Source organism: Camellia sinensis, chromosome 8 (genome assembly GCF_055761805.1).
Source record: "Camellia sinensis isolate YWXY chromosome 8, ASM5576180v1, whole genome shotgun sequence".
Lineage (NCBI taxonomy): Eukaryota > Viridiplantae > Streptophyta > Magnoliopsida > Ericales > Theaceae > Camellia > Camellia sinensis.
In genome coordinates this window covers 107,683,818-107,700,809 of record NC_138968.1, presented here as the reverse complement: position 1 = coordinate 107,700,809, position 16,992 = coordinate 107,683,818, and the positions used below count along the sequence as shown (strand labels likewise).

General features: G+C 37.4%; 1 protein-coding gene and 2 pseudogenes across 1 annotated transcript; all 3 read left to right on the top strand.

Annotated features, from left to right (window-relative positions):
• The first annotated feature begins 224 nt into the window (after window positions 1-224).
• Window positions 225-2,186, top strand: LOC114270530 (pentatricopeptide repeat-containing protein At2g41080 pseudogene; annotated as a pseudogene).
• A 7,086-nt stretch (window positions 2,187-9,272) lies between these two features.
• On the top strand, window positions 9,273-10,076 carry LOC114270528 (uncharacterized). Its single transcript, XM_028212066.2, has one exon. It carries the CDS (start codon window positions 9,273-9,275, stop codon window positions 10,074-10,076), a length of 804 nt encoding a protein of 267 aa, XP_028067867.2.
• A 71-nt stretch (window positions 10,077-10,147) lies between these two features.
• LOC145797952 (G-type lectin S-receptor-like serine/threonine-protein kinase SD2-5 pseudogene) lies at window positions 10,148-11,175 on the top strand (annotated as a pseudogene).
• Window positions 11,176-16,992: the final 5,817 nt, after the last annotated feature.

Here is a 16,992-nt window from a genome sequence, read left to right as displayed (position 1 = left end):
GTACAAGAATGAAATCTTTTAATTTATGATTTTTTTTTACAAAAATTAATGAAAAGTTATTTATTGACCTAAAAAATAGTCTAGATTTTTTGGCATCGGCTTAATCAAAATGATTTAAATAAATATTTTTTTTGTCAAAATATAATGAATCTAAATGACTCCAAATACTAAGAACAGAACTTCAGTTTTATTACACGGTCATTAAGCCAAGCCAACCCAAATGTATGGGTCTGTCAAAGTCATGTGTTACGCCTCTCACTCCTACCCCTCTTCGCTTTCTCTCCACAAACACCTCCAAAACTCCAGACGAATTCACCAACCTCTGCTCCAAAGGCTGCCTCAAAAAAGCATTTGAATCATTCACATCAGAGATTTGGTCCGACCCATCTCTCTTCTCTTACCTCCTCCAACAATGCATCCAAACCCAATCTCTCTCACTCCTCAAACACCTCCATTCTCTGATCATCACATCTGGGTCTTCCTCAGAAAAGTTCGTCTCCAACCACCTACTCAACGCCTATGCCAAAATCAGAGAACTTTCAACCGCCGTTACACTGTTCGACGTAATGCCCAAGAAGAACATCATGTCTTGCAACATTTTGATCGGTGGGTTCATTCAGAATGGTGATTTAGAGAGTGCACGTCAGTGGTTTGATGAAATGCCAGAACGAAATGTTGCGACGTGGAATGCGATGGTTGTGGGTATGACCCAGTTTGAGTTTAACGAGGAGGGGTTGAGTTTGTTTTCCCAAATGCATGGTTTGGGGTTTGTGTTGGATGTGTTCACTCTGGGTAGTGTTCTTCGAGGTTGTGCGGGTTTGAAGGATTTGAATGCGGGCAGGCAGGTTCATGGGTATGTGGTGAAATCTGGGTTTGAGTTCAATTTGGTTGTTAGGAGTTCTTTGGCTCATATGTACATGAAGTCTGGAAGTTTGGGAGAAGGAGAGAAAGTGATCAAAGCAATGCCAATTCACAATGTGGTTGCTCAAAACGGGTTCTCTGAGGGTGCTTTGGATCAGTATAATATGATGAAAATGGCAGGTTTTAAGCTTGACAAGATTACGTTTGTGAGTGTTATCAGTTCATGTTCGGAGTTAGCAACACTTGGACAAGGCCAACAGATTCATGCGGAGGCAATAAAAACTGGTGCAAGTACTATTGTTGATGTTATTAGTTCACTGATTAGTATGTACTCTAGTTGTGCGTGTTTGGATGAATCTGTAAAAGCTTTCTTGGAAAGGGAAGAAGTCGATGTGGTCTTGTGGAGTTCAATGATTGTTACATATGGGTTCCATGGGAAGGGATAGAAAGCCATCGAGCTGTTTAATTGGATGGATCAAGTAGGGTTGGATGCAAATGACGTTACTATTTTAAGCTTGCTTTATGCTTGTAATCATTGTGGATTGAAGGATAAAGGACTTCAATTCATTAATTTGATGATAGAAAAGTATGGATTGGAGCCTCGGCTAGAAAATTATACATGTGTGGTTGATCTGCTTGGGTGGTCTGGCTGTTTGGAGGAGGCAGAAGGTTTTATAAGAACTATGCCTGTAAAGAAAGATGCTATTATATGGAAGACTTTATTATCTTCCTGTAAAATCCATAAAAACGCAGATATTGCTAAAAGGATTGCTGAAGAAGTTCTTAGGCTTGATCCTCAGGATTCGGCTCCTTATGTGCTGTTGTTGAATATTCAAGCCTCTGCTAAAAGATGGCAGGATATTTCAGAAGTGAGGAAAGTGATGAGAGATAGGAGGGTGAAGAAGGAGCTAGGTATCAGCTGGTTTGAGGTGAAGAACCAAGTTCACCAGTTTTGTATGGGAGACAAATCCCATCCACAATCAATGGAAATTGATATCTACTTGAAAGAACTGACTTGCGAAATGAAACTGCAGGATTACGTGCCTGACACCGACTCTGTTTTACATGACATGGATGCTGAGGAGAAGGAACACAACTTGGCACACCATAGTGAAAAGTTGGCAATTACTTTTGCTCTGATGAACAAACACCCCAAACGGTGTTCCAATCCGGGTGATGAAGAATTTACGTGTCTGTAGTGATTGCCATGTTGCTATCAAGTACATATCGGAGATAGAAAACTGAGAAATTATTGTACGAGATGCTAGTAGGTTTCACCATTTCAAAGATGGGAAATGTTCTTGTGCTGATTACTGGTAGGGAGATTTTACACTGCTTTGGCAGTTTATGGCATCAATTATTTGTTTTATGTTTTGAACAATGGGATTTTTCTCATTTATTCAAGTAACATGATTTTAACTCATCTCATATATGGAAAGAAATGAATTTGTTTTTATAGAGACTTGTTGGAAACTTTTTGTTAGTATTTTTCAAGTGTTTTACAATAACAGAATAATTATTTTAGTTGCATCAACAACATTCCATTGTGTCAAAGGTGTGGTGTGATTCGGAAACTTTACTTAAAAATGTACTAGTGAGTGGCCTTTTGAGCCATTCAATTAACAAAGTTTCATGATTGCATGATACATTGCCATGGCAGTAAGAAAAGTTTGTAAGATTTAAAAGTTTGTAAAATTTATTAGTTTGTATTGTATTTTCTCTCTTGTTATATGGTCCACATGACACGTACTATTGATAGCTTTTGTTGACCATTAGTGCTCGGCCAAAAGTAAGAGTAATAGACTTGGAATTATCATTGGCCATATGGTTGATTCTCATTCTTTAGAGCCGAAGTCTAAAAATTTCAAGGACGGTTAAGCGTTAAAATCTGATAGAAGTTTTGAGATTCAAATTTTCATTAAACATTGGGATCAGTCAAAATTCTTAACAGCAATAGAAAATAGAAAATCAAGGACTAAATTGGTTTTGAAAATTCTATCTTAAATATGTTAGAATGTGTTAGGATGTTTGCTATTTTATTCTTGTTCAGTCTCTTTATTTGCTGTAATGGGCCTTTATTTAGGCCTTAACTTATGTTTATGATTTAATATAAAAGGGTATGAGAAACCACTCATACCCTAACTTTTTCTCTTCTAAAAATTAACATGGTATTAGAGTAGCTCTAGAGAAGAAAAAAAAAACCCTAGCCGTACCACCACAGCATCAACACAGCACCACCACCTCAGCCCGATAGCCCCAGGCGAAGGCACCTAGTGTTCTAACAGTCCCAGTCGAAGGCACCTAGGGTTCCGACAGCCCCAATCGGAGTCACAACTCCAGTCGAAGGCACAAGCGCAACCCCTAGGACTTAATCTCCAAGGCTTCACAACTCCAGTCGAAGGGCTTATCGTCGTCAAAGCCTTCCTGCTCCAACCCTGGTCTGTCGGCTGGCTTAGAGCCCTGTGGTCTGTCTTCATCGACATCTCTCTCTCGGTCTCTACATGTAACTCTTTCGTCTTCATCTCTCTCTCTCTCTCTCTCTCTGTCTTCGTAATATGTTACTCCTCTTCTTAATCTCTCTTTGACTATCTTCTACACCAAAAAAAAAAAAGGAAAAAAAAATGTTCTCTTAAATTTATTTTTAAATTCATTATTATATTCTCTCATCTTTCGGGTTTGTGATTCACTCTGGATATGTTTGTAAGGGTTCCGTCGCGCCGTCTTTATGGCAGAATTGACTAGTGAGTCTACTACTTCACAGCCTGCTACACAAGGCGCGAGTCCTGTTTTGACTACTTTTATGACCGATTCTCTCCACCCTGGCTAGAAAAATCACCACCTCTCTCTTTAATGGTCAGAACTATCTAGCGTGGTCGCAAAATTTGACTATATTTTTGAAAAGCAAAGGGAAGATGGGATATGTTGATGGGCGTGTTCAGGCTCCCAGTATCACCGATACAGGTTATGATCAGTGCGAGATTACCAATTCTCTTATCATGGGTTGGTTGATACACTCTATGGTTCCGGAGATCGGTGAGGGATACTTTTCTATGGACACAACACAGGATAGTTGGGAGGCTGTGGCTGCTACGTATTCCCACAAAGGTAATTTCTCACAGACTTTTGAGTTGCAACGCTCTATTGACCGGCCCGTTCAGGGTGAGATGACTATTCTATAGTATTTTACTTTCCCTAGCAATGGGTGAAAGCGACTTGATCATCTTCAGGACTACAAACCTTTCTGTTCCCCGGATTCTGCTGGTTACTAGAAATTTGTTAAACAAGTGCGGGCCTTCAAGTTTTTGGAAGGTTTGAATATGGAGTTTGATCCTGTTTGGAGCCGTGTGCTTGGTATGGATACGTTTCCTTCTCTCCAAGAAGCGTTTGCTTATGTGCAGAATAAGGAGAGTCGTCGTTCTGTTATGCTTCCAACTGCCTCTTCTGATCGATCTGCCCTAGTTTCTTCCCCCTCTCGAGATAGGGATTGTGGTTCTTATCCTCCTTCTGAGAAGGATACTCTCTTTTGTGATTTTTGTCATCGCCCTTGCCACACCCATGAGACTTGTTGGAAGTTGCATGGGCAACCATCTGGGGGTCGTGAAGACCGTTCTGGTTCTTGAGGGGGTCGCTCCGAACAGTCTTGAGGCCGTGGGCCCAATGCCCGAGCCCATCATTCTGATACGGTTGAGCCACAGTCCATAGCTCCAGTTGCTCCATCTGTTGATATCTCGGGGTTTTCTACTTCTGAGTTGAAAATTGCTCATCGCCACTTGCTAGACCGTCGGGCCTCTGGTTCATCTTCAGGTAATATTGCCCAGTCAGGTAACTTAGCTTCTTCTGCAAGTGCTTTCCTCTATCATCAAACGTTACCTTGGATTATCGATTCTGGTGCTTCCGACCACATGTCTGGTTCTTTTGATTTGTTCTCCGCGTATACCCCTTCTTCAAGGTAGGATAAAGTTCACATTGCTAATGGTACTATTTCTTCTGTGTCTGGGAAAGGTTTAATTTATGCCACTACTTTTCTTCATTTATCTTCTGCCCTACATGTTTCCAATTTTAGTGTTAATCTTTTGTCGTTGAGTCATATTACTCGGGACTTAAATTGTAGTGTGACCTTTTTTCCTGATCATTGTCTGTTTCAGGACCTTATCACGAGGAAGATGATTGGCAGTGGTAGACACGAGAATGGTCTCTATATCTTGGATCAAGCTGATAAGCTGGCTCATTCATCCATTCAGTTTTCATCTACTAAGGAAGACATCTGGTTGTGGCACCGTCGTCTTGGGCATCCATCTTTTTTGTTACTTAAGCATCTTTTTCCCTCTGTTTTTTTTTTTTTTTTTTTTTTGAAAAATAATGTTTCTGAGTTTCATTGTGAGCCATGTCAACTTGGCAAACAACACATAATTTCTTTTGCTCCTTCTATTAATAAAAGTTTAGTTCCTTTTTCTTTGATTCATTCTGATGTATAGGGTCCCTCTCGCTTTGTGTCTTTAAAGGGTCAAAGATGGTTTGTCACCTTTATTGATGATTATTCTAGGACCACCTGGGTGTATCTTATGAAGGACAAATGTGAGGTGTTTTCTGTGTTTCAAAATTTTCATAAAATGCTTTGCACTTAGTTTGGGGTAGTTGTCAAAATTCTGGGTTCTGATAATGGGGGAGAATACATTGATTCTAGCCTTGCCAACTATTTTTCCACTCATGGTATTATTCATCAAACTTCTTGTACCAATACCTCTCAACAAAATGGTGTTGCCGAGCATAAAAACCGGCATCTTCTTGATATTGCGCATTGTTTATCCTTTGAAATCCACGTTCCTCGATCCTATTGGGGGGAAGCGGTTCTCACTGCTGCCTTCCTCATCAATCGTCTTCCTACCCAGGTTCTTCATAAACAAAATCCTCTTCAGGTTTTGTTCGACTTCCAATCTTCTGCTGCCTTCTCCATTCCTCCCAAAACCTTTGGAGGATTCTCCACTGCTATCTTCTTCTTCTGATGAGTGTCCAGAATCCTCTCCTTCTGGTGAACCTCCAGGTAACTCAATTTTTTCTGATGTAGATGTTCCCATTGCTAAAAGGAAGGGGGTTAGGTCTTGTACTCAGCATCCTATTTCTCATTTTGTCTCCTACACTTATCTGTCTTCTTCCTATAAAGTTTTTTTGTCTAAAGTTTCTTCTGTAAGCCTTCCTTCCAATTTTCAGGATGCTTTTTCTACTCCTGAGTGGAAGCATGCCATGATGAAGGAGATGAGAACGCTTGCTAAAAATGGCACTTGGGAATTGGCTGTGTTACCTAAGGGCAAATGGCATGTTGGATGTAAGTGGTGTACACTGTAAAGTGCAAAGCTGATGGTTCAATTGAACATTACAAGGCTAGATTGGTGGCTAAGGGTTTTACTCAAACTTATGAAGTAGACTACCAGGAGACATTTGCACTGGTTGCTAAAATGAATTCTGTCTGAGTCCTTTTCTCTCTTGCCTCTAATCTCGACTGGCCGCTCCATTAATTTGATGTTAAAAATGCTTTCCTCCATGGAGATATGGCAGAAGAAGTGTACATAGACATTCCCCCAGGCTTTAAGGATGTTAAAACCACAAGAAAGGTGTGCCGGTTACGCAAGTCACTTTATGGCCTTAACCAGTCTCCTAGGGCTTGGTTTGAGAGGTTTACACAGGCCATGCTGAAATATGGTTTCAAATAGAGTCAAGCTGATCGTACTTTGTTTGTGAAACACTCCTCACATGGTAAAATGACAGCCCTCATTGTCTATGTGGATGATATTGTACTCATAGGGGATGATGTTGAGGAGGTTCCTCGGTTAAAGGAGTATTAGGCTAATGTGTTTGGCTAATGAGTTTGGAATCAAAGACTTAGGCAACTTGAAGTACTTTCTAAGCATTGAGGTTGCTCAGTCCAAAGATGGTATCTTCATATGTCAACGAAAGTATGTGCTTGATTTGCTAAAAGAAACAGGAATGCTTGGAAATAAAGCATGTGATACACCACTAGAGCCCGGACTAAAGCTTAGTGAGGATCAAGGAGGCGAGCCGGTAGACAGGGGGAGATACCAGAGACTAGTGAGTAAGCTTATTTACTTAACCCATTTGCGGCCTGATATTGCTATTGCAGTGAGTATGGTTAGTCAATTTATGCATGCTCCACGTGCAACTCACTTAGAGGCAGTTATGCAGATTCTGAGGTACTTGAAATCTTCTCTGGGAAAGGGTCTTTATTTCTCAAAGCATGGTCATCTCAGTGTGGAGGAATATATAGATGCTGATTGGGCTGGCTCAGTAACTGACAGAAGATCCACCTCTGGCTATTGTACCTTTGTTGGAGAAAATCTAGTTACTTGGAGAAGCAAGAAACAAAATGTTATTGCGCGGTCTAGTGCAGAGGCCGAATTCAGAGCTATGACTCAAGGTGTGTGTGAGCTTTTATGGATTAGATTATTATTGTAGGATTTGGAGATTCATCAAATAAATTCTATGAGGCTATACTATGACAATAAGGCTGCCATTAATATAGGCCACAATCCGGTGCAACATGATCGGACCAAGCATGTGGAGATTGATCGGCATTTTATCAAGAAAAAGCTTACTAGTGGCACTATATGTACGCCTTTCGTGTGGTCTGGAGATCAATTGGCTGATGTTCTTACCAAAGGATTAGGGATTAAACCATTTCGTGACATTCTCGACAAGCTGGGCATGAGAGATATCTTCGCACCAGCTTGAGGGGGAGTGTTAGAATGTGTTAGGATATTTCCTATTTTATTCTTGTTCAATTTCTTTATTTGCTGTAATGGGCCTTTATTTAGGCCTTAACTTATGTTTATGATTTAATATAAAAGGGTATAAGAAACCACTTATACCATAACTTTTTCTCTTCTAAAACTTAACAAAATACACTCAGATGCTTCACCAATTTACATTTAGTGGTGAATCTAATACTTGTCTTGTGGGGAAGAAAAGGTCTCACCATCCCCTATCCTAAACTACTTGTCTTACCTTTAAATTTATCTTTTAAACTGATTGTTTAGATTTTGTATATTAACAAAATTCAAAATTAAGAAAACGTGTATTAGTTGAAAAATTGGGAAGTAAATCATATTTTAACTTCTCTTATTTAAAAACAGAATTTTTTTGAATTGTTTCAATTCTAAAGACTTACATATTCATTAAACTGAGTGTTATTTAATTTCTATTTAATTTAATTTTTATTTTAGTATTATTTTTTTTCCATAATGGACAAATGGTGGGTGAGAAACTAAGAATTTGTTCCAAAAATACAAATATCACTACGTACATGGAATTAAACCATATAAAAGTACCAAGAATGTACACTTTACCACGGTCGGGCCTATCAGAGGTATCCTTACCCTCATTATTTTCTCCAGAGGTAAGGCCCATTGTGTATTATTTTTTTATTTTTTTGTGGTTTAATTCGGTGTACATAGACTTATTCTATCCATCATTACATACATGTATACATATATACCTCTGTGTGCAAGCATTCTCATTTACCTGGAAGTTATGATACACATTGACGTTCACATGGCCCACATAACCTGTATAAAATTGCTCCACCTCCTTTTGTAAGACTTGACTTGTGATGACTTTTGTTCTCCCACCCCCAAGTTTACTTTGGTAACTCTTTATAAAGCTAGCAACAAGAGAGCGATAAAAGTAATTCGTCAGAGATCATGGCTAAAATAATCATATTTTTGTTCTGCTCATTTGTTTTCAGTGTGTGTTTAGCTCAAAATATGGCCCAAACTTCTGCTGAGGCGGCTGGATCTTCTTCCTTACCTCCATCATTTGGTCCCATGTTCTACCTCAATTCAAGTTTTTCCTCAATTTGGTACAATAATGACTCTAATGGTAAGAGTCTCGTCAGTGAAGACAACTCAACAATCGTGAGAACAATTTTCTCAAGAAGGGGAAGTGTTGAGTTTGTTTGTGGATTCTACTACTTCGGTAATTGCACCTATTACTTGCTCTCAGTTGCCATTGTTGGTGGAGGAAATCACAGTGTAGGTTGGTCAGCAAATGTAGGCCATCCTGTGAAAGAAGACGCAACTCTACAACTTACAGTAGATGGAGAATTGGTACTACAAAATTTGGATGTAGACCACGTATGGTCAACCAATGCATTAGGCAAGTCCGTGGTGGGAATGAACATGACGGAATGGGGAAATTTGGTTCTATTCAACAACAAATGAGCAATTATTTGGCAGTCTTTTGATTACCCCACGAATACATTACTTGTTGGGCAGCGGTAATTTGAGGATCAAAAACTCATTTCAAGTTCATCAAACTTATGGGCTCGTGGTTTGTACTTTGCCACATTGAAATTGGCTACCGATTTTGCTACATACATAAGAGGCAAGGGTCAACCACAAATGTGTTATCAGTTGGTTCCAGTTCAAACCTCAACAACTAGCAGAGGCTCATACTATGCAGAGCTTCAACAAGGAGGTTTCCTTGTGAATATTGGTACATCTCAATCAATGTTTAAAGTAAATCCCATCAATTTTCCCTCCACTGTAAGCACTACATATATAAAACTAGGTAGTGATGGGCATTTGAAGATATTCCATCACAGTAATGCCAATGGGTGGAGGGAGATTGTTGATATGATTACCCACGATTTAGGTAAATGTCAACATCCTCGCCACTGTGGTGAATATGGCTTATGCAAACAAGGCCAATGTAATTGTCCCATAGGCATGGATTGGGTTCGATATTTTGAGCAGACACACAGCCAAAATGGAAAACATCAACACCAAACTCAGCTTCAAATACCCTATATGGGTTGCTCTAGTATTACTTCCTTGTCTTGCCCACCTCTTGTTAACCAAAAGCACCATCTTATTGAAGTTAGAAATGTATGCTACTTCAACCTGATCGACGAAGATGCTGCATTTCCAAATATCAGTGACATAGAGAGATGCAAAGAGATCTATCTGCTAAATTGTTCCTGTGGTGCAGTCTTTTTGAGGTGCAACAATAATGTTTCAAACGGGTGTTGTTATATCCCATCCACAGTATTGACAGTTAGAGAAGCGCAAATCCTAAACCACAGTTTTGCATCTGCAACATTTGTCAAGGTCCAAATTCCCTATAAGGCAGCAAACAGACAAGTAAAGGCACTGTGCCTGATACTTCTCAACATGCTTCACTTTCAAGAAATCGAAGAAATTTAAAAGCAATAATAGCATTGTCGTGTGCTGGTGCCCTTTTAACTTTTGTTGTTACAATTGTTACATGCTTTGTGATGCTGCGCCCAAGCTGCTCAGAGGATGGGGAGGACTGTATGAAGCAAGTTCCAGGAAGTCTAGTGAGGTTTTCAGATAAATAGCTATGTGTTGCAACAGAAGATTTTAAGGAAAGATTGGGAGGTGGAGCATTTGGAACTATGCTCAATGGGATGTTGAAAGATGGCACTCAGATTGCAGTGAAGAGTTCAGATAAATTGGGCCAAGGGATGAAGGAATTCTTTGCTAAAGTTGAGACACTTGGACACATACACCATGCTAATCTTGTGAGGTTGATTGGGTTTTTTGCGGAAAAAGCTTGCAGGCTTTTGGTATACAAGTATATGACTAATGGCTCTTTGGATAGCTAGATTTTTTGGAATAACCAGAGACCTTTCCTCAATTGGCAAGCTCGAAAGAAGATTATACTTCACATAGCCAAAGGGCTGGCTTACCCGCATGAAGAATGCCGGCAGAGAATAATTCACCTCAATATAAAGCCATAAAACATGCTCTTGGATGAAGATTTTAATGCCAAAAATATTTGATTTTGGGTTATCCAAGTTGATAAGCAGAGACGAAAGCCATGTTCTGACCACAATGAGAGGAACTCCTGGATATATTGCTCCAGAGTGGCGACAAGCAAAAGTCACCATCAAAGCTGGTATTTATAGCTTTGGAATTATTCTTCTTGAGGTAGCTAGTGGCCAGAGAAACTTTGATAGCACACAATCAGAATCTAGAAAACATCTGCTTTAAGTGTTGCGGGAGAAGGTTGAGTATCAACTATATGGTAGAAAACATGGATGAAGAAGTCAAACAATATCATGCCGAGAAGGTGGTCAAGATGATAAAGATTGGGGCTTGGTGTTTGCAGAATGATCAGTCAAGAAGGCCTTCCATGTCTATTGTGGTTAAGGTTTTACAGGGATTGACAGAGGTGGATACAAACATCAACTACAACTTTACATATGCAACGACATCTTCTTCGACAGTCAACAAGCATGCTTCCACGGCACCACCAGCTTCAGTTCTTTCTAATCCTTGATGAAAGCAGAAATTGAGGTAACCAAGTAACTTATGTAACTCAGTTCTGAATTTTGATTATTTGGACAAGTTGGACTAGATTACATGGTACTATTAGTCCATGATTAAATGTTCTTTGATTACCAATCCTTTAGGATTATATGTTCTATCCCATGTCTGGAATGCTCCTGGATTAAGAAGCGATTAATAGAATCATATCATATCCCATGCTTATTTGAAATCACTAGGCATGGATTGCATGGTGTAATGACTATAGTTTGAGGATATTTTGATATTTTAACCACTAAATCTAGACTCCCGTCAATCCCCCATTTTCGTATCCCACTGTCCTCGAGGGACTCAATTATTCTCAAATGGAGGATATACAGTTTGGGAGGTCTGTTAATCCAAAAGTCCACTTTTATATCTAAATGTGAAAATTTAGTATTGACTAGGATATATAATCCAGTCCCACACTCTTATTTTTCAAAACAAACACAATGAAGATTATAAGTTCTACAACTACAACTTGTTTGGACCATCTGAACCTTCTTAAAGTACATTTAAATGAGAAAAGTTGCAGATGTAGGACGAGTAGAGACAACGTTGGATTTTGAAAGTAGAGGTTATTTGATGGCCTAAACAATGAGTAATTTAGGATTTTAAGGGTTAAATTGAAGGCTAATAGGTATATAGCGACCAATCCTTAATATCTTATATTTATTTATGAGGTTTCATTACTTTGGTAACCTCTTGGTCATAAATGGAGGTTAAATAGAATTCATGAACTTGGTTAATGGTCATTATTTTGGTGTAACCATTTTCTTAGTTAATGGTCATTATTTTGGTGTAACCATTTTCTTGTTTCATGGTCATTATTTTTGGTGTAACTATAAGGTCCTAATGGCTTGTTATATATCAGTAGGCAGCAGCAGGTTAAACATCATTTTTTTCATCATCTTTTCTTTTGAAACCCTAGAGCCGACTCTCTCTCTCTAAACTTGTCTTCTCTCTAAGAATTGATCTACCTAGGGTGAGTATCTAACCTTAGTCCTTTATTAAAAAGATAGAGTGGGTTGAGGGCTTCGTTTTAATTTGAGAAACTTGGGATTTGGAGCACGTTGGTCTTTGGTCATCATCTCCGTTTGAGTTCCTCACTTCGAGGTAGGGATACCTACTCCATCTTATAGGTTTTGACATAAGTTTTGGTCATTTTGATATGTTGGCGTTGTTGGGTGATTTTGGAAAAAGTTAGGATTTGATTTGTAATTTAAGCGAAAGGGGGTTTTCCATATATTAAACTCCATGTGTTAGTAAGACTTGAAAAATGGCATAGATAGTGTCAAATAGAGAAAATTGAACCTTAGGGTTGATTTTGATGAAAGGGGGAAAATGCCCGAATTGTTGTAGTAAATTAATTGATATAATTAATTTGGGAAAAATATGGGTTTTAGTTGAAATCCATGAAATTGGGAAATTGTTGATTGAATGGTGTGGTTGGATTAATTTATCACCCACTTATATAAATGTTGATATTATATCCGTTTAGTGCATTTATTTTCTGTTTAGAAATAACTGTTTTGGGCTATTGGTGGAGGATAGTCGTGATTGTTGTAGACATTGCACGTGGATTAGGGAAAACGAAAACTAATCACATTGAACGGGCCATTGAATATGACAGTTGAATTAATACAGCACATACGTGTATTGATTGAATATTGTATATGACAAGTGTTAAATACATTGTATATGCATATTGTTTGGGAGGAGATAGGGGATGTACTCCATGGTTTGAGGGACGATAGGGGATGGACTCTCAAACCTGTTTGGGAGGAGAAAGGGAATGGACTCCATTAGTACGGCAAATATGTGTACTTATTGATGTATGGAAGTATTTTAGTACAGCAAATATGTGTACTTATCGATTTATGGAAGTGTTTTATTATGAGCCTTAGCCTCATTTAATTGTTGATATTGGAAGTAATTTTAATATGAGATCTAGTCTCATTATATTGTTTGGCCAGGTTCTGAGCCATGTTTGTATAAAATGGAAAATTGGGTAAATAATGGAAAGTGAAACGTATCATGGACATAGTGGTCTTGAAACTGTATTGTGATGTAATTGAATTATAAGAGTAACCATCTATTGAATGCTATTGCTTTAGTCAAGGCTTATATATGGTTTAGTATATCTCTGCTGGGCTGTGGCTCACCCTATATGGAAACATTATTTTCAGGTCCAGGTGATATGCTACCTCCAAGGACTTAGCTTGGGAGGATTTGGAGTTGAAGACTCTTTTTAGTTATTTTTGTCATTTTGATATTACATGTAAATTCAAGCCAAGGGCTTAATCTGTAGTTGAGTTAGTACTCATTTCTTTTGTGTCCAAGTGTTGGCTTGGAAAGATGTAAGCCCGTAGGGCATTTACTGTCGTTATTACATGTAATGTCTTTTTTTAAGAATACTCTGATGAATGGAAGAATATTTGTTTCTTTTTGTCAATACATGTTAATATTATTTATTATGGGTTTAATTTGAGGGCGTCACAAGGTAGATAAAGGGATTAGGATTGATTTGGGGGTGATTGGATGGGGTTTTGAGGTTGAAAAGCGCACTTTTAGAAGGCTGTGAATAGTAATATGAAAATAGTAAATTGGGGAAAAAAAAAGAAAAAAGAAAAAAAAAGTAAGAGAATGAAGAAGATAGGTTTAGGAATAACTCCTAAAATCCTTAAGCATGACACCTAAGGTTTGATTGCATCACATAATCCATGAAGAAGCTTCAAAAGCTTTTAAAATTCTCTAAAATATTAACTCTATTAAATTATAGGATTTAGTACACTTTCTATCCCTGAACTATTGTCAAATTGTCAATTTAGTCCCAAACTATTGATTGAGTCTACTAAATCCCTAACGTATATGAATCAAAATCTATTTAGTCTCTAAACTATCGATTAAATCTATTAAATCCCTAAAATATTTAATTTAAACCTATTTAGTCCCTGAAAGAATTATAAAATTAAAATATATGCCCGTAAGTATTATAAATTTGTAAGAGATCCTAACTAATTAAAATTTTAAACCAAACCAAACTAAACCAAGCTTTAAGTCCAAATGGGGCCTAACTAATTAAAATTTTATTACAAAAAAAATTAAAATTTTTATTGTCTTTAAAAAGTGTTTTATTTCGTTGTTTGTTTAAATTAGTATTAGAGTCTGATTTCTCAATATTGCCAATAAAATTATATGAGTATTAGATATACTAAAAAAGTAGAATTAGATAGTTTAAATCTAAGAAGCACGGACACTTCTAAAAAGGTGACGTGTCCGTGTCGAACACCAATACTCTTTGGACACTCTTAGGACACGTGTCCGACACTCTTCAAAACGTCTCCTATTTTTTAAATATTTTTAAAAACTCGGACACTCTTTGGACACTTGGAGGACACACGTGTCGATCACTTAAACATGCATGCCTATCGATTAGACACATGTGAAACTAACTATAAGGTTGAACAAAACAACTTGAGATACAATAATAAAACAAAAATCATATAAATTTATAGGAATTAGTATCATATTGCATTTTTTATTATCTCTGAATGATATATTTATATATATAACATATAATAAATATATAAAATTATATATTTCTTGTGTGTCCCCCACGTGTTGTGTCCTATATTTTTTGAAAATTAACGTGTCAGCGTGTCCATATCCGTGCTTCTTAAGTTTAAATAATAACATTTTGTTACAAATAATAATAGAAAAAAAATATTAATTAAATTACATAAAAAAAACTTAGCGAAAAACTTAAAAACAATCAATTAGAAATTATTTCTGACATATAATACTAGATAAAGGTAAGCACACGTAGTCATTTTACAATATAAGTAAAAAAATACTATAGATAATTACCTTTACCCTTATAAAGGAAATTCACCACAAAAGCTCACACCTACTTTTTAAAGACGGAATAAAAATTAAAGGTTTTTTTTAAATAAAATTTTAATTAGATAGGGTCTTTTACAAATTTATAACACTTATGAGCTTATATTTTATTTTATTTTACCATTTTCAGGGACTAAATAGGTTTAATTTAAATAATTTAAAGAATTACTAGATTCAATTGATAGTTTAGGAACTAAATAAACTTTAATCTATATATTTCTGATGACCGGTACGTAGTTGCCTTGTTCTCTTGAGTTATGTTGGATTTACGTTCATTAAAATGTCAAGTTTTAAAGTGTGGTTCTGTCAATGGTTAGGCTCGTTACTTTTGAAAACTCCTCCTCAAAATTTTCGTTCTTGTTTGTTTCAATTCCGAGTTTTCTCTTGTTTCGGAAGGTGCGAGGTCGGGTTCGGAGTGTCTGGAGTGGAGCCAAAGATTTTCTGGGCTAGAAGACCAAGGCTGCACGTGCGGGAGATGAGGCCACACATGCGGGGAAATAGGAGAGAGCTGTGTGGTAGACTGCATAAAAGGCAGGTGCAGAAGTGAAGGTGCCGGAGAGAATGCACGTGTGGCGGTAAGAGCGGGAGGCTGCTTCACACGTGCGGCCAAACGCGTGATCTGTCTTGGTTTTCATGCATTTCAGCTATGTTTTGATCTTTTACTCCTTTTCATTTCATTTTCTGACTGTGTCTCTCTTTCTGTACAATCTCTCTTTTTCTCTCATCTCTCTCTACCCAAACCCTCAAAAGTTTACAATTTCTCTTGATCCCAAGAATCCATTGAGAGTTTGGTACTAGTTCCTCATGCCAAAATGATGAGCACATCGAGGGCTTCATCTTGACCGGTGGAGATAGAATTTCGGCAAAGTTGATTTTTGGGCTTTTCTCCTCTTCTCTCTTTAAGGTAGGGGTTTCTTTGATCTTTTTCAATACCTCTTCTATAGATAAACATGTGGTAAGCTTTTATTGCATAAAAACCATGTTGTTATGGATTTTTCAAAAATCATGATAGAGGATCTAAGAATTGGTAGTTGAGATTGAAATTTTGTGAAATGGATTTTTGTTGGGTTAAATTGGGGAGTGGTTAATACGTTCATGTTTAGAGAGAGGTAAAGCCCTAACTTTTGTAAAAATGCCTAATAGATAAAAAGGGGTTGAAGTTGTGAAATCATCATGTTGTGAACTAAGGGATTTAAATGATGAGTTGTTGATTAATTTGAGCTTTCTCAAGTCTCATGAGTTTTAACATTTATTTTGTGTTGGGTTGTTCATGGTGGAGTATAACAAATTGGTAGCTTGTAATTGCTAAAAAGGGAGTTAATCATGAGATTAGAAACGTTGGGTAATACCTTTGTTGAGTTGAAATTGAGCAGATTATGACCTTGTTATCCATGGATTGAGTTTTTGGTTAAATGAAGGAAACGAGTCTCATTTATTTTTATATATAAATATATATAATTGGTATATTGTGAATTGGGAATTATGGAGATTGACCTTGAAAAGGTAGAGGTAATTATAACTCCTTGCAAATTAAGAAGGAACCTTAGTAAGAGTTGAAAACATTGTTGTGTTGTTGGACTTAATGCCTCGAAAAAATTGGATGATTGTATTACATGTATTTAACATAAATTGTTTAGAGGTTTTGTCATTGGTCATCGGTGGAGGATGACATTGTGGTGTTGAAATGATTATGTGTTTGTAGTGCACTTGAGATAATTATACTTGTTATATAAAGTGATGGTTGGAAAATGTGTTTTGCGCTGAGAATGAGAGGTACCATTACCTTCCAACTGGCGCCTGGAGAATTGGTAGAGGTACCATTACCTTCTAGTTGGTGTCTGGTAAATTGGCATTTCATTGTGGGTAGTGATGGTTATGTTTCTAGAAG